The sequence below is a fragment of the Nelumbo nucifera genome, chromosome 8, assembly GCF_055504915.1.
Source record: "Nelumbo nucifera cultivar China Antique chromosome 8, China Antique-T2T, whole genome shotgun sequence".
NCBI lineage: Eukaryota > Viridiplantae > Streptophyta > Magnoliopsida > Proteales > Nelumbonaceae > Nelumbo > Nelumbo nucifera.
Window position 1 is genome coordinate 47,680,418 of NC_142656.1, and position 25,437 is coordinate 47,705,854.

General features: G+C 38.6%; 1 protein-coding gene across 1 annotated transcript; it reads right to left on the reverse strand.

Annotated features, from left to right (window-relative positions):
* Positions 1 to 22,519: 22,519 nt before the first annotated feature.
* LOC148789978 (uncharacterized) lies at positions 22,520 to 23,204 on the reverse strand. The gene is made up of 3 exons (XM_088893831.1): positions 22,822 to 23,204; positions 22,627 to 22,721; positions 22,520 to 22,527 (listed from the first exon to the last, which is right to left on the reverse strand). Exons 1-3 carry the CDS (start codon positions 23,202 to 23,204, stop codon positions 22,520 to 22,522), a joined length of 486 nt encoding a protein of 161 aa, XP_088749957.1.
* Between the last annotated feature and the right edge of the window lie 2,233 nt (positions 23,205 to 25,437).

Consider the following 25,437-nt stretch of genomic DNA (forward strand, 5'->3'; position numbering starts at 1 on the left):
CATGGTATGGGCATTTTCTCAACAGCTCTTTCATTCTCTCCCAAGACTCGTGAATTTGTTCACCTGGTGTTTGGGAGAATCCCGTGATGGCTCTTCTCATGGTGTGGTTCGCCCTATAGGGTAGAACTTTTTGAGGAATTCTTGCTGCATTTCTACCCAAGTTCTAATAGGTTTCCCTATAGTTCCCAACCAATGCTTGGCCTTGTCTTCCAATTAGATGGGGAAAAGAGTTAATCTAAGGGCATCATCATTAAAGTTTTGGATCCTTACAATGGAACAGATTTCCAGAAACTCATCAATGTGTTTGTATGGGTCCTCACTCAGGTTCTCATAGAATGAGGGGAGTATCTGGATTGTGCTTGATTTAATCTCATACTGCAAGGCTTGGGTATCCAACAACCGTATGCAATATGAAGGGTTATACTGGGTCGGAGTGAAATACTCCTTTAGCTTTCTGGGCTATTCATCATCGGTCCCAGCCATTTGGTTGCGTTGCTGGTGGTGGAGGTATCTCTCTATCTCAGGTACGGGTTTTACTATTTCTCTCCTCAGAGATCTCCTTCCCAGCATACAACCCAGAAGTCCCTTTTTCTTCTTTTTTTGAAATTTGAAATTTAAATTTTGAATTTAAATTTCAAATTTAGATTTTGAAATTTAAATTCTGAAATTTAAACTCGAATTTGAATTTTTAAATTTTTTATTTTCTCTATTTTTTATTTTTTATTTGAAATTTAAATTTAGATTTTGAAATTTAAATTCCTGAAATTTAAATTCAAATTTGATTTTTTTAAATTTTAAAAAAATGCAAGCATTTCACACACGACCTAGGGGCTGACCTAAGATTTTCTAAACTAGTGGTTCAATCAATGTGAATCTTCTTAGGTTCACTTGGAATTACACCACTTTCTTTGTTTAGCCAAGTAAGAGGTGGGGATGTGGGAGGCTCCTCTTGCTCTCGCAAGGACATAATTAAGTAACCACAAAACCCTCTTAGGCATATCCAGTTAACCTATTTCCTTAGACACCTACCCCCGGTTATGGAAAGTAGTTACAAGCTTCCCTAAAATTCAGCACACTTTTGAATCATATGTGTGGGGCCTCCTAAAGGATCTTGCTATCCAAATTTTAAATTAAGATTTAGGGTGAATCGCACGTGAAAAGGTGGTGCTTTTTGGGCCAATAAAGGGTGATGAAATCCCCACCTTATCTTATTTAAATTGGATTGGCTTTAAATCGATTAACAGAAAAACACAATAAACAGAATAAATGCAACTAATTACAATGCATGAACAATTATCTCTAATATGCAATTCAGTAATAAAATAATAAAACAAATTAATTCAGCAAAGAGAGCAATTAAAAAAAATGAAAAACCCTAACACATTAACAACTAGAAAAATGATTTCAGCAATTAAATAATCCTATATGATGCATGCTCTAGAACATATCAAACCCTAAATGTTGGAATGCAAATGCAAAAAATTTTAAAATATTAATTTTTTTAAAATTTGAAATTTGAAATTTAAATTTAAAAATTTAAATTCAAATTCAAATTCAAATTTTGAAATTTAAACTCAAATTCAAAATTTTGAATAATTTCTTAATTAATAATTAATTACTCAATTTAATAATTAATTAATTAAAGGGGCAATTAAGTAAAGCAACAAATAATTATAGCAAAAAAAATAAAAGGATTAATTATGCTAAACAAAGAATTAACAACTATAGAAATAAATACTAACAAGGGAGATTGCTACTCTAAGGATTAAACAGAAAATAAAAAAAAATAAGACTATGTCGCAATATAAAAATTAAAGAAACGAAGTGAGTTTCTAATCTGAAAATAAAGAAAAACAGAACCTAACAATGGTAAACAGAAATTGAATTTGCTCAAGAATTGAAACAAAAATAAAACTAGATCTAAAGACAAAACAAAAGAAAAATAAAAAAAAATATAGTCGAATCTGTTAAGAAATAAAAATAACAATAAATAACCAAAGATTTGAAAACACTAATCTACCAAGATAAATTCAAAAATAAAAAGAAAAATCAGAAATAAGTTGGGACGAACACCTGAATCGCTACCCAATATTTTTCTTTTTTTTTTGTGTGTAGTTCAACCGTGTTCTGGCACCCCACATTTGGCTGCTACGTCTTGCGAAAACAAAGAAGAATTACGAGAGTTTTATTTCCAAAGATCATAAAACTAACGGAATAAAAAAAATAATGTAAACGGATCCGAAGCAAAGAAATAAAAGTTTTTAAGCCGTTGTTTCCTCGGCAACGGTGCCAAAAACTGTGCGCGCGGGATGCATCGTCAAACACACATGACACCAGTTTAATAATTTATATTTTTCCAATCCTCAAAAGTATATAAAGAACATATTTTTTTGAGGAAGGGGTCGAATCCTCAGGGAAGCAAGGTTAAAAATTATTATTTTGTTTCGGACAAATAAGAAAAAGAAAACAAATTTGGGATTTGTAGAAAATAAGAAAATAAAATTTATTAAAACTGAAATTAAATATTCAGAGTTGAAAAAGACAAGACATAAAATTCAGAAATTAATAAGAAAATAAATAAAAGTATGCTGAAATTCTTTTCCAGCGGTGGTAACTTTCCGGGAAGACAAAATGCAAGTTGTTCCTCCTCTGTTCAACTCTCGAACCCCTCGAGACACCTTAGCCTTGAACCGGGTGAATTTAAATCTTCAAAAGACAAAGAAAAACATAAATTAAATCAAACCAAAATTGAAAATTATAAAAATTAAATTGCTAGAAAAACTGAATAACAAAAAGAAAGAAAATAAAACAATATAAAAATGGTGGATCAACTCTAGTGGCGGCAGTTGCAGGTTGGACGAGCTGCTTGCAGGAACCCCTCCTGACAAGAATTGGGCGTCCTCCTTCCTATAACCCTTGAACCCCTCAAAAAGCCTTGGCCTTGTGAATTGGGCTAACCAACCCCTTCTCAAGGGCCCCTAGGGTCCTTTTTATATAGAAGGGTGGACAAAACTAGGATTAGAGAGAAAGAGAGGGGCGGCTAGTTGGTTTATGTAGAAAATGGGCACCCCTAGGGTTTAGGAATGGAGTGTTAGGATTAAACTAGAGGGATCCTACGGCTAGAGTGAAAAGGAGAGGGCACCTATAAGTAGGGAAGGCTGGGATTTAAGCTCCTAGGATAGAATGGTGGAGATTTGGGCACCTAGGGCTGAAAGGTGGAGATTAAAAGGAGTGGGTGGTGCCATAGGGCGAGTGGCTGAGATAGAGAGAGAAGATCTAAGGGTATGAGAGGTTGCTAAGGCTTGGATGGTTGAGATTAGATGTTATGAGGAGTGGAAGGTGAAGATTTAGCAGTTAGGGGCGGCTAGGATTTGTTAGAGGTGAACATAATGAGTGGGGAGGCGCCCTAGGGTTTGCTAAGGAGAGGGGAGTATGCTAATACAGTAGGAGGGGCACCTTTCTAGGTTTAGCAGATAGGAGGTGCCCTCCTGTGCTCAGTTTTTCACAGAAACACCCCCTCTCTCAGCTGGAATTCTCACCAGCTTCCCAAAATCTTTAGAAAATTCTGTAAATTTCTCAGTTTTTACCCAGAATGAGATTTTCCATACAGACGGAAAGACATCAATCAATAAAGCAATCCATCTGCGAAAGAAATACGGCAGGCACCTGGGCTGCCTCACTACACCGAGATAGATTTGTTAACAGTCGTCTTGTACTTGGGGTGTGTTTTCATTCTGTCCATCCGGTAGACCCTTTGCATTCCACACCACTCAGAATGGCTACTGGACAAGTGCAGGGTCTGCTCCCCTGAGCTGCATGCAAGTTCTTTTTATCGACTTGCATGAGGGCAGGGGCACCCGTCGAACATAAGCATAGAGGTTTGTGAATGCTTCGGCTCGCCTACCAGAACCCCAAGTTTTCTGCTATCAATATATGATGCTACAGTGCCAGACATTGATGAGGAAGTAATTGTTGGATAATTGCTGATACATATGCGCTTCGAAGGCAGGGGGAGGTCACAGGGACCCTCAGAGGTCACAACATTGAATTTAACTAGAAAAAGGGTACAAATTAGTTAGTCTAAGGTCTAAAATACCTCTAAAATGATGCCCTTAAGGCATCAAAATACAAAGTTATCACACCCCCCAACTTAACCATTATTAGTCCCTTAGCCATGCAGCCTTAAAATTACACAGAGTAAAGAGATCATTCCCATTGCAGGATTATCCCTAACAAAATTAGCCATGTATCCTGATTCTAGAATTCTTAAACTTTGTATATATCAGTATTGGGTTTAAGGGGTAAAACCGTCCTACTTTGAACATTATAGAAACTTGGCTTAAAAATCTTATATACCCTTCCATTTGCAGACTGTCTCGATAAATTGAGATTGATTTTTAAAATCAGGCGGGTATTCTTCTTATCATTTATGACTGTGGATTTCTACTCCTGAACTTGATATGCACACATTTTTATTACTACCTTCCACCGTTTGACGCGAATCTCGACACTTGACTTAGGTGAAGAGACCCAATTACTAAGTGTTAGGTAAGTGTCTTTGGCATTCCCTTTCCTGTTTGACGTGAATCTTGACACTTAACATAGGTGAAGAAACCCGATTACTAAGTCTAGGGTGTCCATTGACCTTTTATTCTCTCTTTTTCTTCTTCTTTTCTCTCTTTTTTTTTTTTGTTGTGTGTAAAATTCAGCACTGTTTAGGGCAGTCCACTATCTCTATTAATTTGAAAAATTTTTTGTCTGACTTCTCAATCTTTCTCTTCTTATCTTTACAAGGGCAAACTTGGGAGTATTTTCAATTTTTAAACGGTTTCAACAACATTAAAACAAGACCAATTTAAGTCTTGTCACTTGTTACCAATCTCTACAAAATTCAATATTCTTTTATCAGTTTTCTTAACTTTTTCTGTTCGAGAATCTCTTTTAACGGAAAAAAAAATTTAAATTTTTCAATGAAATTTTAATTCTACATATTTAAAGGCTTAGCTTATCATTTTTTTAATTTTTCTCTCAAATTTTCAAAATTTTCTCTCTTTCCTCACCCCCAACTTAAATGCCATTGTCCCCAATGGCATGACTAGAATGATGCAAAAGGGACTTGGGCCAAAGGGAACAATCAACAGGTAAGGATTCAACAATGGTTCAAGATTGGACAACTGAATACAAAAGAAATGACAAAAGCAAGACAACTAAAATAAAACTTCGATGGGTTGCCTCCCAAGCAGCGCTAAGTTTAACGTCTTCAACCAGACGCAATTGGATCACTCAAACTAAAGTTCTCAACTCCTCTACTCTCAGATACTCATTCTATGTATGGTTTAAGAATTTGACCATTGACCTTGAACATGATTCCATTCTTAGGATCAACTATTCTTACCGCACCATGCTTGAACACTTTATCAACAACAAACTACCCATCCCATCTCGACTTTAATTTTCCTAGAAACAACCGCAGCCTAGAATTAAAGAGCCAAACTTTTTGACCAGGTTCAAATGTTTTTCTTGAAATGTCTTATCATGAAACACTTTCATTTTGGCTTTATGAATGTGAGAGCTTTCATAAGCATTATTGTGAAGTTCTTCCAACTCACTTAATTGCAGAGCCCAATGGGATCCAGTTTGGGTTAGATCGAAATTAAACTTTTTGATGGCCTAATTGTTAGACAGTTTTGTATGCCCCTTAGCTTCAATCCGATTTGATGTACTTTTGTTATTTAGTGGAAATAAATTAAAGTGCATGTTTGATTCATGTTGTTTGGTATAATTCTGTGTACGACCCTAAAACTGGACACTTATAGAGACTCGTGTTAGTTTTAAATGTTCACAGCCATTGGATAAGTGTAGGGAGATTTATCCTACCAAGGCTGATATTGGTGTACCACCAAGTGTTGGGATGGCTTGTCTCGGCCACCAGGGTAAGACCCAAGGCACATGTAGTGTGGGATTACTTGAATCCTTGAACCGGATTAGATTTCCAATATTGCCCTGGACCTTGGAGACAGATGGGCAAAATTGGAAAGTTACACCTGACCCCTAGACTCGATTATGACACTTCACTAGGTGTCGGATCGAGCTGTCTTTGATATGCCAATCAATGAGATCCTTAGCGGGGATCAAAAACTGGGTATGTTGGGACAGTCCGAGAATTCATCTGAGTGGGTGATCATAGTGACAGGATCAGCCCCTTTGTCGGACAAGGGTAATGATCGGGAAAGGCACTCTCTCTGATGGAAACCAAACTGCTGGCAGTTGATTTCAATCGTTGGAATTTTGTTTTGAAAAATTAATATATATATATATATATATATATATTTCGGTTTCGAAATGTTTGTAAATGGTTTTAATTCCCGGGATCCATGTGAGTAGAGAGTGCGGCACTGTTCCTTGCAGCCGAGGGAGAGGTCCTCTCTTGTCGGGCATTGCTTGATCATTAAGGGCTGAGAGGTTAAGTGTAAGACCATTTAGGATAGTACCTGATGGGCTAATCTTGCACCTGCCCACAGTTCCTGGGTTTTTATAAGATGGCTTGGCCCAGGGACCACTTAATGTAAGTGTTGGGCCCATAGGGTCCATGTGATGGGCTCAGGGGTTCACTGAGTTTTCCAGTAAATTCGGCTGGGCCGAACCCATGTGGCTGGTGTTTAGATCAATGCTTGGGTCCCATGCCATACAAAGAAGCCCAATTGGGCAGCAGATTGGAAACTAGTTAAACACTGAACACTAAATGGGCCAAAAGCCCATTTCGAGCTGGGCTGATATGATCACCCATCTATGGGGCGAATCTGAGATTAATGTTAGTAAAAGGATTGGGCCTTTAACCTTATCCACTCTAGGAGACCAAATTCAAATCAGATTTGAATCTTGTAACCTCCTGATAAGATCAGGAGTAAGTTAACTTAATCTACAGATAGGATTGAGATAATCCCCTATCCAAATACTAATTTGGATTGGGATAACTCCTAACTAGGAGGTTTCTTAATCAAGAAGAAAAGAGGAGAAACCCTAAGAGAGAAATCATATCAGATTTCGAACCAAAGGTTTTAGAAGTGAAAGAAAGCTTCCTGCGAATAGAGATTAGATCTCATTCATACTCCAGAGAGAATAGAACCAATTATTCTGTCTTCATCCTTGGAGTTCTCCTCCAGCCGCCGCCGCCATTGCTTCCCACAAGATTCGATCTTTGTAGAGGAAAGAAGTCAAGAAACTAGTTCTTGACATCAGTCTTGTAGAAAAGACTGAAGAGGATTCGGTGTTCAGAGTTTCCAGAGGATTCTTGCGAAGGATCCAGTGTGTAGGACGCACTCTGCTGGTTCCGTTCCACCCACAGTTGTGTCATCTTCAGCAGGAGCGGATCTTGGCTTCTTCTTTGGGCGTGAATACCAACTTTGGGAGATACTGCTTCTCCGGATCAGGTATATTCCTCCCTTTTGCTTTTGGTTCAGATCTGGTTTGATTATGGTTCAAGTAAGGATCCTTGAATATTGTATTCTAAATTTAGGGAATGTGATTCCCAGTTAGGAGAAAGTAGGAAAATTTTTGAAATTCGCCCACCCATTCCGCAACGTTTATGGCGTCCATTAGATGGATCCTACCATTCTTTCACTAATAAGCCCGATGCTCTAATTCTATAGGAAGATGACAAGCTTTGCCAAAGACTAACCTATAAGGAGACATTCCAATTGGAGTTTTATACGCCGTCCTATAAGCCCAAAGTGCATCCAATCTGTTGGGCCAATCTTTTCGACCAGACATAACGGATTTTTGCAGAACACTCTTAATTTCTTGATTGGAAACTTCCACTTGACCATTCGTTTGGGGATGGTAGGGGGTTGCTATTTTTTGAGTGATTCCATATTTGTGGAGCAATGCACGGAATTGCACATTAGTAAAATGTGACCCCCCATCACTAATGATTGCTCGCGGACTCCCAAACCTAGAGAAAAAATTCTTTTGAACAAATTTCATTACAACTTTGTGGTCATTGGTCCAGGTTGCTACCACCTTAATCCATTTCAACAAATAATCAACGACCATAGGATGTATTCGTGACCGGATGGTGGTGGAAACAGTCCCATCAAATCAATACCCCAAACATCAAAGATTTCTATAGTTAGAATGGGATTAAGTGGCATCATGTCTCTACAGGATATATTCTAGATTGCTTGGCATCTTAGACAATTGTTAATAAAAGCATGAGCATCCTTAAATAAACTTGGCCAATAAAAGCCACTTTGCAATACTTTGGCCACCGTTTTCTTCCCCGAAAAGTGCCCCCACAAGCAAGAGAGTGACAAAAATTAAGGATACTTTGGTGTTTAGACTTGGAGACGCATCTTCGGATTACTTGATCTAGGTAGATACGGAGTAGCTCAAGGTCTTCCCAAAAATAATATTTGAGTTGTGAGAAGAATCTATCCTTCTCATTCTTGGACCACCCCTCAAGAATTTTACTCACCGCTAAGTAGTTGACAATATGAGAAAACCACGGGGGTATACTATGGGAAACAGCCAAGAGGTGTTCATCTAGAAAGGAATAGTCATTTACAAGCTCGCTCTTTTCAATTTGAATTCTGGACAGATGATCAACTACTACATTTTTAGAGCCCTTTTTATCCCAAATCTCAAAGTCAAATTCTTGCAAAAGAGGGATCCATCTGATGAGCCTAGGTTTGGCCTCTTTCTTAGACAACAAATGTCTTAAGGTCGAGTGTTTAGAATATACAACAACTTTGGTACCCAATAGGTACAGGCGAAACTTTTCCAGATATGGTACAACTAGCATAATATACTACCACGGGACATTTATTCACCCTTTGTCCCAAAATTGCTCTGATGGCATGGTTAGAGGCATCACACATTATTTCAAAGGGCAACAATCGATCGGGAGGTTGAAGAATTAATGCTTTGGTTAGTGCCTCTTTCAAATAATCGCTTCGTTGAAATTAAATGGGACATCATTCGCCAAAAGATTGTACAGAGGCCTACAAATCTTGGAAAAGTCCTTAGTGAACCTACGATAGAAACCATCGATCCCTTGTATGGAAACTATGTGGCCTAAGACAATACCTTCTTGGACCATGAAGTGACTCTTCTCCCAATTGAGTTCCAAGTTTGTCTTGACGCATCATTGAAGAACTTTTCGTAAGTGTTTGAGACAAGTTTCAAAGGAATCCCTGAAAATAGAGAAATCATCCATAAATATTTCCAGAAAGTCACCTACCATTTTAGAGAAAATTGCCATCATACACCTCTGAAAGGTTGTTGGTGCATTGCATAATCCAAATGGCATTCTTTGGAAGGCAAATGTGTCATATGGACAGATGAAAGTAGTTTTGTCTTGGTCTTCAAGGTAAATGGATAGTTGGTTATACCCAGAATACCCATCTAAGAAGCAAAAATATTTTTGCCCTACAAGTTTTTCCAAAATCTGGTCAAGAAAGGCAGAGGGAAGTGGTCTTTTTTCGTGACTGCATTGAGTTTCTTGAAGTCGATGCATACTCGCTATCCCGTGGTGAGCTGGGTGGAAATTTTGGCACCTAGGGCTGAAAGGTGGAGATTAAAAGGAGTGGGTGGCACCCCAGGGTGAGTGGCTGAGATAGAGAGTGAAGATTTAAGGGTATGAGAGGCTACTAAGGCTTGGATGGTTGAGATTAGATGTTAGGATGGAGTAGAAGGTGAAGACTTAGCAGTTAGGGGCGGCTAGGGTTTGTTAGAGGTGAAAAGAATGAGTGGGGAGGTGCCCTAGGGTTTGCTAAGGAGAGGGGAGTATGCTAATACAGTAGGAGGGGCACCTTTCTAGGTTTACCAGATAGGAGGCACCCTTATGTGCTAAGCTTTTCACAGAAACACTCCCTCTCTCAGCTGGAATTCTCACTAGCTTCCTTTTATCTGCAGAAAACTCTATAAACTTCCTAGTTTTTACCTAGAATTTGCACAGGGACCCTTAGAGGTCACAACATTGAATTTAATCAGAAAAATTGTACAGATTAGTCAGTCTAAGGTCTAAAATACCCCTAAAATGATGTCCTTAAGGCAACAAAATACATAGTTATCAGGCATCTGACATGAGGGTGCCCCATTGGGAGCCAAGGACAGTACAATGGACACTCCACTCATGCACCGCTGGTCCAGCGCCCGATCAGCCTCGGAAAGGCCGATCCCTCAACGTTCAACAGTAATAGCTGACAGGCCAACAAGCCCTCATCGAAGATCTCATGACTCCCTAGCCGAAGGGGTGATCCAATAGGGTCCCACGACAATCGTTGAGACCATAACTGCCACCACCACTACGCAGAGAGCAACTGGGACGATGGTGGGCACTTTGGCCACTACAGTCCTCTCTCGAGAGTTGGAGGCCGACACTACACCTCTCCCACACTAGTGTCAGATCTTTGCAATCTCCTCAATGATTGTCGAGCTCGTAAGGCTCAGGATGTGTCGACATCCGAGCACTTAGGAAACAAGGCTGACCCATTCCGTGTAAGAGAGAACCTGGACAAGGCCCATGCCCTCATCGACCGATGCCTTGGAGATATTTAGGCACAGATAGGCACTATCCAAGACCAAATCCGATAGGTGAAGGAGGGTCAAGGTGATGCCTCCATTAGTCAGAACCTCTCATCCATCTGGATGTTTTCCTTCAATGACTCTATCACCTCAGAGCCACTCCTACCTCACTTCAAAGCTCTCACTCTGGAGACTTCATCGACCGATGCCTTGGAGATATTTAGGCGGAGATAGGCATTATCCAAGACCAAATCCGATAGGTGAAGGAGGGCCGAGGTGATGCCTCCATTAGTCAGAACCCCTCATCCACCAGGATGTTTTCCTTCACTGACTCTATCACCTCAGAGCCACTCCTACCTCACTTCAAAGCTCTCACTTTGGAGACTTACGACGGGAGCACGTATCCAAATGACCACTTGGAGAGCTTCAGGGCACTCATGCTCCTTTATGGGTAATTGGACGCCCTAATGTGTTGAGCCTTCCAAGCCACCTTCAAGGGAGCAGCACACATATGGTTCTCTACACTCCCTCAGTCCATCAATTGTTGGAACCAATTTGCCAACTTCTTCCTCGCCCACTTCATCAGCAATCGATGGTGCTAGAAGACCATTGTGTCTCTCATGTCGATCAAGCAAAAGTGTAGAGAAAGCCTTTGATCGTATATTGATTGATTCAAGTGGGAAGAGCTCAAAGTAAGACCTTTATCCCTCTGTGTCTATGCATGCATCTATCAACGGCCTTCGATCCGGACCCCTCAAATGGTCTATCTCCAAGACCCTGCCCAAGAACAAGGTAGAGTTCTTGAAGAAGGCACAAAAATACATTATTGCCGAAGAAGTCGAGGCTAGTGAGAATCTTCATGAGCTAGAGGCCGACCCCAACTGAGGGGTCATCGAGATGAAAATGAAAGGGAAGTCTGCAGCCATGACCACACCAACAAGGATAATGAAATGAAGTTGTCGATCCCTTCTTTCAACAAGTATACGGAACTCAACTTCACCTAAACACATATTCTCATGCAAGTAGGGAAGGAAGAATACATGAAATGGCCGACCAAAATGAAGAGGAACCCCGAAAGGGGTAACCCCAAGAAATACTGCAAAGTACCATTGTGGCACCAACCACGACATGGAGGACTGTTATGAACTCAAAAATGAGATCAAGTCCCTCATCCATCACAACAACTGTAGTACCAGCAAGTTGGGGCCCAAGCCTATCACCCCCTATGAGTCATTGATGTCATCGTTGGGGGCTCGACCTTGGGCGGAGCATTAGCCTCGGACCGAAAGGAGTATGCCAGGCAGTTCAACATCCAAACCCGACACCCAAAAAGACAAGACCATAAGATGTCATCTTCTTCTTTGATGCATTGGTGGTAACTATGACCTCCGCCAAATACATGGTGAAGAGAATACTCATAGACAAAAGCTCCTCAGCAGACATCCTGTTCTATGACACCTTTGAAAAGATGAAGCTGATGCTATATCAATTGCAACCGGTTGATGTGCCACTAGTCGGCTTCTCTAGGGCAATCGTCTAGCCAGAAGGGAAGATCGCCCTACCAGTCATAGTAAGGACAGAGCCTTGGAAAATTACCAGGATGACCAAGTTCTTGGTTATGAAGATAGGCTCCCCATGCAATGCCATCATTGGGAGGCTGACCCTTCATGCACTCAACGTGGCCATCTCGTCCTATCACCGAGCATGGCGTAGTAGTTGTTGGGGGGAACCAACAAGCAACCAGATAGTGTTATGTGGTGACACTAAAAGGCAAGAATTAAGAAGTTTTGCCATTGGAGGGGCTTGACCTTAGGGACAAACCAACGAGCCGAGGATAACCGACCGAGGACCTCATCTTGGTTCCCCTAGACAAGGCTGAGCCCGAGAAGACGGTGTGTCGGGTCACACCTCCCTCAAGATACCCATTCCGAACTGGTAAGTGATGAGAATGCAAAATATCATATTTTTCTCTCTTAATGTTTAGTCTTTTATACTTATTTAGTGCCTAAATGTAATTATTATTCTTGTATTTTGATTTAGGGCACAATTGGAGGCGTTAAGTGAAAAACGAAGCTAATTGGACAATTCTGGACAGTTTCGGTATTGCTTCGTAATCTGGGCATAACTCTCTCATCCGAGCTCCGATTGAGATGATTCAAGATGTTTTAGAACGACAAGGGAAAACTCTAAAACTTTCATGTTTTGAGTTTTGAGAGATACTGAGTGAATCGAGGTCGAAATCGGGCTCGAAGTAGCTGCACCTGCACTGTTGACGCGCTGGAAACGTTTCTTAGCCCACAAGTTTTCATATGCGGGAATCACCACCCTCCTAGTTGCATTAGAACTCTATTTTATCTTATTTTTATTATTTTCTTGATAAGTCAGAATTAGAGACTGTCATCTAGAGAGAAATTTTATGAGATTTTGTAGGCTTCTCTTAGGGAATGGGAAGTAGAGAGAGAAAAAAAACAAGAGAAGAAAATAATCAGACCTAGGCAGCCACACCTCTTTTTTCTTCTCCAATTCTTCCTTGAGTTTTCATCACGACCATACGTGGCTAAATTCTGATACTTGGTCGAAGGAAACAGAAGCCTCAGAATCATCAAAACTGTGAAATCTAATTTAATTTTTACAGTTTGATTTATGTTTTGAATATCAAATGTTCTTTTATGCTTATGTTCATGATTGTCTCGTCTAATCGCTAAGAGGCCTACTAGTTTATTATTCATTGCAATCTACTGCTGGGTTAGATATCAGATCTGTAATTTTTTGATCCCTCTAATCTAAGAAGCAAGTAGGATTTAATGATTTGCTGCGTCAGAAATTGCCAGATCTTAGGAAGAACACTCGACTGAATTAAATGCAACCGCTTGTGCTTGTGTTGTTTAGCTTCATCAATCTCCAATTCTTAAGGCTGCTATTGGATTAAATCTTTAATGCTTGTTTCGAGTTATTTAGTAGTAAGGGTTAAATAGATCGCTTGTTTTCTAATTAACTGCAACTAAGGAGAGATAGGAAAATAATTCCTACGGTGAATATTCAAAGTGTGAATTGATATATTTCTGCATCGATGATCAGTAGTGAAATTCTGATAGTGGATGTTGACTTAGACCAAGATTTATTCTTTTGATTAATTTTGATACTCAATTTGAATTGCTCCTTATTTGATTTTCTTTCTTTTTAAATCTGGTTTTCGTCATACTCAAACCCCCCTCCTTGTTCACATAGCATAAAATAGGCTAGATACTCTATATGGGAACGATCCTTACTCGCACAACTACATGTGTTTTTAGGAGTATAGGTTTTATTTTTGGGTGCCTGTGACAACACGCCAGTAAGCTTCCTCAAAATTAAGCTGATGTCTTTGCTTGGTTTGTCGCTGACATGTCAGGAATTACTCACAGTCTAAGCATGGACTTGTGCTATAGGCCAGTTCGGCGTTGAAAATCCATCAAAGAGGAGGTAAATAAACTACTCAACGTTGGCTACATCCGAGAGGTACATCACCCTAAACGATTGTCTAACGTGGTCATGGTTAAGAAAGTTAATGGGAAGTGGCGAATATGTATTGACTTCACAGATCTCAATAAGGCCTGCCCTAAAGACAACTTTCCTTTGTCGATGATTGATCATCTCGTCAACGCCACCATAGGGTATGAGCTATTAAGCTTCATGGATGTCTTCTCTAGGTACAATCAGATCAAGATGCACCCCGGCGATGAAGAGAAGACCTCATTCATCACCGAGCACGTCACCTACCTCTATAAGGTGATACCTTTTGGATTGAAGAACACTTGGACCACCTACCAGTGGTTGGTGAGCAAGGTCTTCAAGGACTAGATGGGGAGGATGTCGATGCCTACGTTGACGACATGGTGGTGAAGAACCTGAAAGCTTGCCAGCACACCTTGGAACTCGGTGAAACCTTTGGGGTATTGAGAAAATACAACATGAAGTTGAACCCTAACAAGTGTGCTTTCGATGTTACATTAGGAAAGTTTTTGGGCTTCATGGTTACCAAATGAGGCATATAGGCCAACCCTGAGAAAATATAGGCCATACTTGACATGGAGCCACCTCAGTCCCTTAAGGAAACCCAGAGACTTACCGACCGAGTTGCAACTCTCAGTCGATTCATGTCAAAGTTAGCTGACTACTGCATACCCTTCTTGAGCTATCAAGAAGCTGAAGGATTTCCAATGGATGAGTGTCAGAATGCCTTTGAGGAGTTGAAGTGCTACTTCGCCTTGCCTCCTTTGCTCGTGCAAGTTGGACCCATCGGCCTTGGACATCAACGAAATTCCTTTGTTACCCTCGGCCCCATCTTTGGTAGCAACATTTCCCAACAATGTGCAGGTCGGGAGGGTCAGATTTAACCTAATACCGTACCCTACCCATACCCATATGGGCTGTAGAATCTTAAAACCCATCCCCACCTAAAAACCCATCCTTCAAGTAAGAAACCCACCCCATTGATTAGGGGAGGGGAGGGTACCCACTAGGTAGAGTAGAAATTGCCATCCCTAAATATGAGACTTAATGAGAGAGATTTGAATGAAGAGAAAAGTGGTTTTTCAAATTACATTTCCATCCTTAAAGTTAGACAAGGACCAAATTCAAAAGTTGGGGTAATTTAGTCAAGCAAAAATTTTACACCATCATTCACACTTTTATTAATAATATAAATAAATATTGAAGGAAAAATGTAAAATGACATTTTTGCTATACATAGATTGTTTTATAATTATTAAACAAAATTACTTTTATATCTTTTTATCAACTAACCAGTACTAAATGAAGATGTAAAATAAATACAAGATGCCACTTACAAAAATCTGATAAATGATAAAATATATAAAATGTGGCTATTTACCTTGCAATTGAATTATGTTAAAGATATCACACATGAACATTTGCCTATAATATTATAATATTATGGTGCAATGTGACTTACTTGGCTACACAAGGGCTAGCCCATCCCCACACGGATAACACCCCAACCTTGGTGAAAAATAGGACTTGATCTTACTCTCTTCTTCTACTCCAAGGCTGACAATTTATCAACTGAACCACCATGTCGTATGGATTCTATCCATTTAAATTATATATAGCATATATACTTATTTTATTTATATACGTAGTTTAATTTTTAATTACTTACCATTGGAGGCTACAAAGGAGGTAGCCAGGAAACTCCCATACCATCTCCAGTCAACCCTAGAAAACCTAGAGGGTTGTTCCCCCGGCCCATCCAAAGTCTTTGCAGGAGTTGCAAAGTAGTGCTTAGGACGGCCGCAATTTTCTCATAAATACACAACTGCATCTGGTCGAGTACAAGTCGCAGCACTGGCAGGAAGAGCATAGCATAAACCAGGAACATGGCCCACCTAACTATGGCGTAGGGTATAAATATCGAAAAGAGAGGACCCACCACAAGAGCTGCAGACAAATAACTTATACGATGCAGGATGAGCTGCAGGACCTGTTGATCAGTGGTGACATTGGAACGAGCAAAGCAGTAAACTAGAGCGGCAAGGATGGCAATGTTCACGTTGGCTGAGTCTGTTTCACCGCTACCACTAGCTGTACTTGCACTTGTCTGAGACTTGAATTGAAGCAATCCCACAAGGAAATTGACCAAGAATTTGAACAGAGAATGAAGGCTGACGACGGAGCTTAATCTCCGGCGGTTGTTGTAGAGAGGAAGAATAGGCTCAGGCATCTCTCTCGATTCTCGTGTACTTACAAGTAACAACAACACAGATACCAATGCTATAAACCAGAAGGTCCAGAACCAGCATGTGGCTTCAGGCATTGGAGTCGAATGGTCAAATTAACAACACAACGACTATATATAACCAATCCTAATAACTAACACACCCGATCATAAAGCATTACTTTTGCAGAGCACTATCCTACATAATAGTTGTGGAGTCATGACCTACTCCACAGTCCACTAAGGCCACACTTGTGTACATTCAACTGATGATCAATACCTGAGATGGGTCGTCACTCTGCATCCCTCCAAACATGTAAGCCCTCTATGGGTAGCAGGTAGGCTTTTGGGAAACTTCCCTCCAATAAATGCAACATTACCTAGGCGAATTACATTTCTGAACTCTTCTAGTCATTTAGTCAACCAACTTATTTGCTACATTAAAGTGGTTTTTAATTTGTTAAACCACTTTCCTCCAAAAAGTCTGAACAAGTTGACACACTATTTCTGTCTTACTTGCACGTGACATCATAGATCGTATACGTCTTCTGGATGCCCATTCAAAAAGAAAAAAAGTGTTCTGGACTTAAAAATGGAAATGGCTATTGCTTGTTATTTTTTTATTATATATAAGATCGTCATTGTGATTTGTGAATTTGGATACTAGAAGTCTTATTTTATGGCCAGTGTTTGTCTTATTTCAAAGCCAAAGCCATTATGGTAAACGCAATTCTAAGAATTGTCATTCTTATTTCAAAGCCAAACCCAAAGACATGGTATTAATCAATCATAACATTGTCATTTTAAGGGGGCTTTTTTTTTTTTTTTGTTTAATTTGAGAGGGGGAAAGTTGGTCAAGGGGTACTCAACTAAGTGATACTTATCTCCTAGGTGGGTAAATAATTTTCCCACCTAGGAGAAAGTTGCTAACACTTTAGGGACAAAAGTGTTCATTTTAATAATGGATTTTTATGACTAAAATGGTCATTACATTATTTACCTAAGAAATAAAAGAACTTGGGTAAATGCACTTACCCGGATGAGTGTTTCCCAGAAAAAAACTTACCTAGGTAATTGCATTTAGCCGGATAAATAATTTACTGAAAACCGAGCAGGGCCTATGTAAGAATTAATGTGCCCTCTCCCTTACCAACAAAAGATGAAAAGAATAGATTGTAACAGTCTTCTAATATAGTGAATGCTAGTAGTGGTATTTTTACATTATACATCAATTTGAGCTAAAAGCCTAACAAACATAAAGTCTTATCATTTCTACTAGCTGCATTTTGAAGCAATGCAAATAAGTGTGAATGTAAATATGTAGAGTGTAAAATGGTTCATATAAATTGTAAAATTGGGTTAGTCTTACACGGACAAATTTACCTTCTTACCAAACAGACTTTTAGTTGTAATGAATGCAAACATGAATTTCAATAAAACATATTCTTTTTTATTTTTTAATCAAAAATCCACTTGAATGCAAATTTAATTTTTATTGATGTAAATATACATCTTATTATCAATGTAAATATACACTGATCTGTCATTTGCCAATGCATAAATATAATATTGCTAAATACAGGCAAAAGTGAACTAGAGTACAAATCTATCATGAACCGGGATTTATACTCCATTTGTATTCCTAAAGTGTTAAAAAACATTCAATAATTTCACATACACACAACGAAGAAACCCCTACCCCTGATATTTTATCTAATCTTAATTATACATTTATACTGTCTCTAGTCCACTGCTGCATATGATCAACCATAGATCGCAAAAGAGGCAGGAGTTTAAAAATATAAAAGAGGTAGGCTATCCACCTAATTATGGCGTAGGGCATAAATATCAAAAGGAGAGGACCCACCATTAAAGCTGCAGCCAACTTACGGATATGATACAGGATGATGAGCTGCAAAACATGTTGACTAGTGCAATTCGAGAGACAGAACTCCATAGAATGGTCACGTTGGAAGAATATGCTGTACTACCGGTTCGTGACTTAAGTATAGAGTGAAGGTCCAGGACGATGCGGAATGGTAGCCCACAATCCATAGAATAAGCTCCGGCGGCATGGATTGTGCGGAGGTGAAAGAGGCTCAGGCATTGTAATCACGGGTAGTGTTTATGTGATCCATCAGTAACAGGTACCATCGGGTTGTGTTTATATGCGTCCGCTGCGTCATCAGAAATAGCAGTTGCGTCATCCAACAAATTATTAGCTCGTGCCAATAGATATTTCAGACCAAAAACAATAAATTAAAAAGGAAAAGTAGGGATAGGCCCAATGCAGATTTCTGAATTTTACTGTATATCTATAAATATTCAAAATGTTAAACCTACCTTGAATTGGCACCTACCTCAACTTTATGCCAATTCTGAGCTGTAATCAACCCCAACTGTACTTTGGGTCCAAAAATTATGACCACCATCATTCTCCCTAAATTAAATTAGTTCGTGAAATGTTTTGACTACTACTTAAAAAAGGAAAATTTGGGATTAGTATTTTGTACTTTGGGTTTAATGTCATTTTGGTCTTCAAATTTTAAAAAGCAACAATCTATTACTTGAACTTTTAAAATGTGACAATGTAGTACCTGCCATTAAATAGCTGATAATGAGTTGTTAAGTGACATTTTAAAAAATACAAATGCCCTTTGAATGCCATCTAATTTTCTTTATCAACTATTTAAACATCGACAAAAAAAAATTAATAGTTTTAAATCCTTGCCTCTTCTATTCAAGAAAGTTGGGGCCATTAGAATGTCCGCTTAGACGTAACCCCAACTTTCTTGAATGGAAGAAGCAAGGATTTGGGATTGTTAATTTTTTGCCAATGTTTAAATGGTTGATAAAAAATTAAATGACACTTGAAGGGCATTTGTGTCCTTTTCAAATGTCACTTAACGATAAGTTAACCGTTGATTAATGGTAGGTACTAGATTGTCACATTTTGAAAGTTCGAGTAATGAATTTGTCGCATTTTAAAGTTTGGGGACCAAAGTGGCACTAAACACAAAGTACATGGTACTAATCGGGAATTTTTCTAAAAACAAATGAGCAATAATCATGAATGAACAATTCGACAAAAACATACTATGTATTTGGAACAGTGGGCATTCATTCACTAAACGTTTGTTCTTGATTTGTTTGCAAAACCGAGAAAAGCAATAATGGACCCATTTATTAACACTTAGGTGCCATTAAGTGTCATTAGACACTACATCAACAAAACAATGAATAAATGCCTACACATCTCTATGCATATGGATCCGTATAATGAGGGAAATGATGTAGTGCCTATGTGGCAGCATTTATTCAATAAACATCCACAACTCCAAATACGTGCATATTTAAGCTTAGATAGAATGTGCAAATATTAAAAAGTAAAAAGTAAAAATTTCATAAAAACCATTGAAAATATATAAGATTCAAATGAAAAACACCTTGTAGCAGCTATACAAATGGGTTTTCGATGAAACAGTAAAATATGAATGCTGAAAAGAAACTCAGGGTCCGTTTAGTTCATAGTTGGAATTAGAATCAGAATCAAAATCCTCCGAAATCAAAATTTGAATGGTCCATTCCTATAGTCTGTTTGGTTCAGATAAGAATGAGAATGAAAATTATAATCACTAAAAATAGGATTTCATTCTCAAGGAAGAAGCAGGGAATAGTTATTCCCTCAAATGGGGGAATGTCATTCCAGCAATAATAGGAATGGGATTTCGATTCTGTCCAACCAAATAGTTAGAATCGAAATAACCCATTTAATTTCAATTCCAAACCCCTATTTCCGTGAACCAAACAGGGCCTCATCAAGGTGAAGAGATTTCGCCTGAAAAGGGAACTGCCTAAAATACCTTGTAATAGCAATACAGAAGGTGAGGGGAGTTACGCCTGAAATGGGAACTACCGTTTCTCACTGGAGCGTTCTAAAGTTCTTACAAAGGGGGTTCAGGAGGAGGGTATTCGGTTCAGGAGGAGGGTATTCGGTTGAGACGTGAGAGGCAAGGAACGTATGGGCATCGGTGAACCGGCCTATGTTGGGTAGAACTCAAAAGGGCGCTGAATTATTTTGGATTTTTCTCACAAAGTTAGACGTGGGCTACGTTGCCATTAATTTCCAAAAAGTTGAAAGGAGCAACGTGTCGGTCGCCGTATCGTACGACATCGAGGGTTGCAGTTGTCAGTATCAAGAGGGTCACACCCAATTGGATTCCCTCTGTGGAAGGTCGACCTGAAAGGGAGAGCAAAGTGACTCCCTGTACCTTTCTCTACCTATAAATACTTGGGAGAATGACGTATCAGCTCAGCTCAGAATTCCATTTATAAATAATTGGGATAAATACGGATACACACGATGCAGAATTCTAAATTCCATCCCCTTCTACTACTGGCCCTTTCCCCTATAAACCATATCCTGTTCGTGAATTTGACATCAATTTTGGGGTTACAAAATTCTGATGCTGGTTCGCGTCAGCATCTGTGAAATTGAATGTTTCCATTACGCGTCCCAAGGCCCTTTTATGTTTTATCTATTCTTTGTTTGATAGATAGGAAAAATCTGCAGAATTTGTATTTTATCTATTGAACTATATTCCGAACACCCTTTTTTGTCATTACATGTGTACGATTAGGATCTTTTTGTTTTTGGGTAGGGGAAAACCAAAGTACGATTAGAATCATCTGATCATGCTGAGTCCAAGCATTCCTTAATGTGTGGGGCCAATTTAATCTTCCATCTCTTTTCCGTTTAGTGCATGTAGTTCGGTAGTTCCTCTGTTATTCTGTATGGTACAGGCTTGCATGTACTCTACTATATTCCAACCTCCCCCACCAAGGTTGGAGATTTCATGTCTGACATAGCTGATATTATTATATATGCTCATTTTCCACTATATATTTCTACATCAGGCTACAGGCTTGCATGTGCTCCACATTTTCATTAGAACAACCAAAGCCACTAATCTGGAATTGTTGTTATAGTAGTAAGCAACTTAACTTTTTAGTGATTTGCTAAATTAAAAATTGGCAATTTCAACTTCTAATTAGGGGCATTTTACAACATGAATTGTTTTTTTTGTTGCCAGTTTTAAAAACATCAAAACAATCTTATTTAAAAATAAATCATTTCTTAAAATGAAAATATAAGAAATATGCTTTTAATTATGTACATGTTTTTTTGTTTACAAAATTTAAATTAAAAATATTCTTTAATCTGGTTTTAAAAATATGTTTTTATCTGTTTATTCAAAATCATATTCTATAAATCATATACTTTCTATACTATAAAATTTGTTTTTGTTTTTAAAACAAATATTTCGTTGGTTTTAAAAACATGTATTGTTTTTCAAAACAAAACCAACTTGTTTTTACTTTGAAAACAAAAACAGAGTTCAAGAACATGTTTTTGTTTTCTTTTGTTTTTTTTTTTGCCGATGTTGTAATTCCAAAAACAAATGATGAAAACAAAAACATTCATGTTGTAGAACGCCCCCTTAACCTCAATTTAGAAGGAGTACAAATACAAATATGTAGAGTATAAATATATACAAAATAGTACAAAATACAAGGTTTTGCACTCTGCATATTTGCATTTATACTCCTACCAAACTGAGCCTTAGTAGCCAAAAGTTTCTGGTAGAATAAATTGCCTATGCCTTTTTTAAACCAATAATAGAACTATTCTTAGACTTTGGTCGAAGAGGATTTACTCAGTTATGGATGATATTCTTTGTTTGACTACTAAAAATCATATATTTATTTGTGATTCTGCTTTTCTTAATAAAGTGTATTTTTAAGTTTATACTTAATATCATGTTCTTTATTCTAGTTTTGCAGTCTTCTAAATTCATTCAAGATTGCATTCTTATCCTGATCTCGCGATCTGTTTGTCAGTTATGTTCCATTGGTTTTTATTTATTGAATTCTAATGGGAATCAAGTCATTTTTGAAGGATTGATCGGAAATCTAGATAGAAAACCAGATGTTTTGGCAATTTCGTGAACTTTTTAGGACTCTGCATCTATTGGTTAGATCCTTGTTTTAACAACCGTTCTATTTGTCCATCTATTGATTTGCTATCTATACCATGAAATTTTTACTCTATTTCTCTCTAGAGTTTCTTTTGTCCAGTGGATCGGATTGGACCAAATCCAGTTTAATTAATAGCCCTAGGCATATATGCAGTAGCCATGACTTTAATTTAATGGCAACTCTGGAATATTTTTTTCAGGCAAAGGGCCATCCAGCAAGGTACTGGTGGTAATTCATTAACTAATAGTCTGCTCAGAATTACAATCAGATAACAATCTCAAGCAGAAAATCAGGAGTCGACCATGTGTACAAATGAGCAGTACTAAGAGCAGTGAGGGATTAGTTACTGGTGTACAGCTTTGTTACAATTTTGAGAGACCCATAGTACCGAGCGGTGAGGGATTTGTGAGACGAGTTTGCAATCAGCAATAATTGTTTTGATCTGCCAAGGAGAAACAGAATTAGAGTCCAACAAATAGACGAGTTTGTAAAGGTTTTCCTATCTTTCCCTTCCCTACCCTACATTTTCCTTCAAACCAAACATAACTTTAATGATAGTGTAAGAATCGCCCTCTACAATAAGAGAAGAAACCCCAAGATCCACAGTAAATTTGAGAGCCTCCAGGGCTGCCCTTGTTTCAACTTCCAACGGAGTGCCCAAAGAAGATTTCAAAGCTCTCCCAAAACAGAAACTACCTTCCGAGTCACGAAGCAAGAAACTTATGCCACCAGAGACATTATTCAAAGCTCCATTGAAATTGAGTTTGAGGGTATTGGCAAGAGGTTTAACCCACTTAATATACCTTAGAACTAGGATTTGAAAAGAATCTGTGTCAAGCTGTCGAGAAATATTAGATGAGATACCATCCAGCTTAGCATTAGTGGCAAAAACAACTGATAAAGGCTCGGAAACATTGTGCTCCATCCGAAGTTTGCAACATGCCTTCTAGATATGCCACATGATAACTTCTCCTTGAGCAAAAAGTGAAACATGACTGGATATTGAGGATAACCCTTCTGCCATGTCATCAGATAGATCTCCATCTACAGATAGATCTCTTTCTACAGATGTAACTCTATCCAAATTGAGATAGAACTCAACTAACTAGGTAGACCCTATCAGGTAGAGTTTAAATCTATGATAAACTCTATCTGATAGATTTCAATATTATCTGACTCTCTCCACCTATTGTTGTACCCAAACTGTACTTCTTCATCTATAAATACACAGGGTTCGAGTGGTTCATTAATTCCATCGAACCATTCTCCATTTATTTGGTCTTTCTATTTTCTGTTTTATTTCTTCAACTTGGTATGAGAGCTAGGTTCTCATGGCTTCTTTCAATAACTCAACAGGAGGAGAGATCAACAACCTAGGGTTGTTGACACCACCATCTGCAATAGGCACACCAGGTTCAATTCCAAATGTCTCTCACTATCTCCCTATCAAGCTGAATAGCGACAACTACCTGCTATGGTGAGCACAACTTCTTCCCATTCTTCATACTCATAAACTCATGGGTATCGTAGAAGGGAAGACTCCTGCTCCTCTTGAAGAAATTGATGATCTTGAGGATCCATTAAGGAAGATTATCAACCCAACATTCGATCACTGGTATAAACTGGATCAACTAGTACTCAGTTGGATCGTTTCTTCACTTACTGAGGCTATCCTAGCTTAGGTCATAGGTATGTCCTCATCCTCTGAAGTTTAGAGTGCGTTGGAGGATTCCTTTGTTTCCCACTCACATTCCAGAGTCTTGCAATTGAAGAGACAACTCCACAGTATTAAGAAAGGTACTTTTTTTATTTCTAAATACATACAGAAGGTCAAAGGTATTGCTAACAACCTTTCTGCTATTTTTGAACCTGTCTCTTGACAAGATCTTGTTATGTGTATTTTGAGTGGACTTGGATCTGAATATGAGTTCATTATTACTGCTATTGCTAATAGACCTGATTTTGATAGACTGAGAATTGCTGATGTTGTTGGCCAATTACTCAATCATGAGTCTTAGCACAAAGAAAATCATTTTACTAAGTCTGATGATGGCGCTTCTACTAATTTTGCTTCAAACAGTAAAAGTAACCCACAACACTCCCAACAGCCGCACAATAGTGCACAATGCAACAGAGGCAGAGGCAAAGGCAGCCGTGGAAACCAGAATGATGGTTCCGGAAGAGGTCATGGATGTAGCAATATTATCTATCAGTTGTGCAACATTCCTGGCTTATGGTGTTTGGAAGTGTATGAAGGGATGGGAGATCATCATATGGATGGCCGAACCCTGCAGGAAAGTTGGGCGAAATTTCAAAAATTTCTTTACCCTCATCCGGGAATCCTATTCCCAATTTAGAAAACTGCATTTTCAATGTTTGTTCTTGTAACCAAACCGGACCAAATCAGAAACCAAGATTTGGAAGGGATATACTTGATATGGAATCTACGCAAAAAGCTCCTCCCAACATAGGTGTTCACACCCAAAGAGTGTATCAAATCCTCCCTCCACTAAAGATGACACAGCTTAGGATGAGGTAGGATCAACCAGTAGTTCTTCACCAAAAACTTGTGATTTTTCAGCAAGAATCGAATAGGGTAGTAAGCACACCTTCAAAATTGTTTCTTCTAGCAAGAAACAATATCAAGATCAAATCTTGATCAAATCCAAGAATTGGAGATCGAACAGGGTAGGGCGGCAAGAGTAGGGAGAAAAAGAACTGAAGGCAAAATCAGTCAAACTGAGTTGTCTTCTGTAATGTCTGTGTCTGGTGTCTTTTTCAGATCCGCCCTACTCTCTATTTATAGCCTTAAAGAGACAACCTCCTAATCTAATTAGGAGTTTCCTGATCCAAATCTTTATTTGGATATGAACTCTTTAAGTGATAAGGATAATCTCTTATCTTATCTGCAGTTAAAGATCAACTTGTTCCTAATCCAATTAGGAGTTCCCTGATCCAAATCTTTATTTGGATCTCAACTCTTTAAGTGGATAAGAGTTATCCTCTTATCTTTGTCTGTTGATCCAAACCCATATCTGCCTCTATTTAATTATTCTAATTAACCTAGTTTGAAATGGGCTTTAGGGCCATTAAGCTTTCAAGCTCACTTCCTTTTAAAGCTGGCTAGCTTGGCTCTCTTTGTATTGCGTGGGACCCTA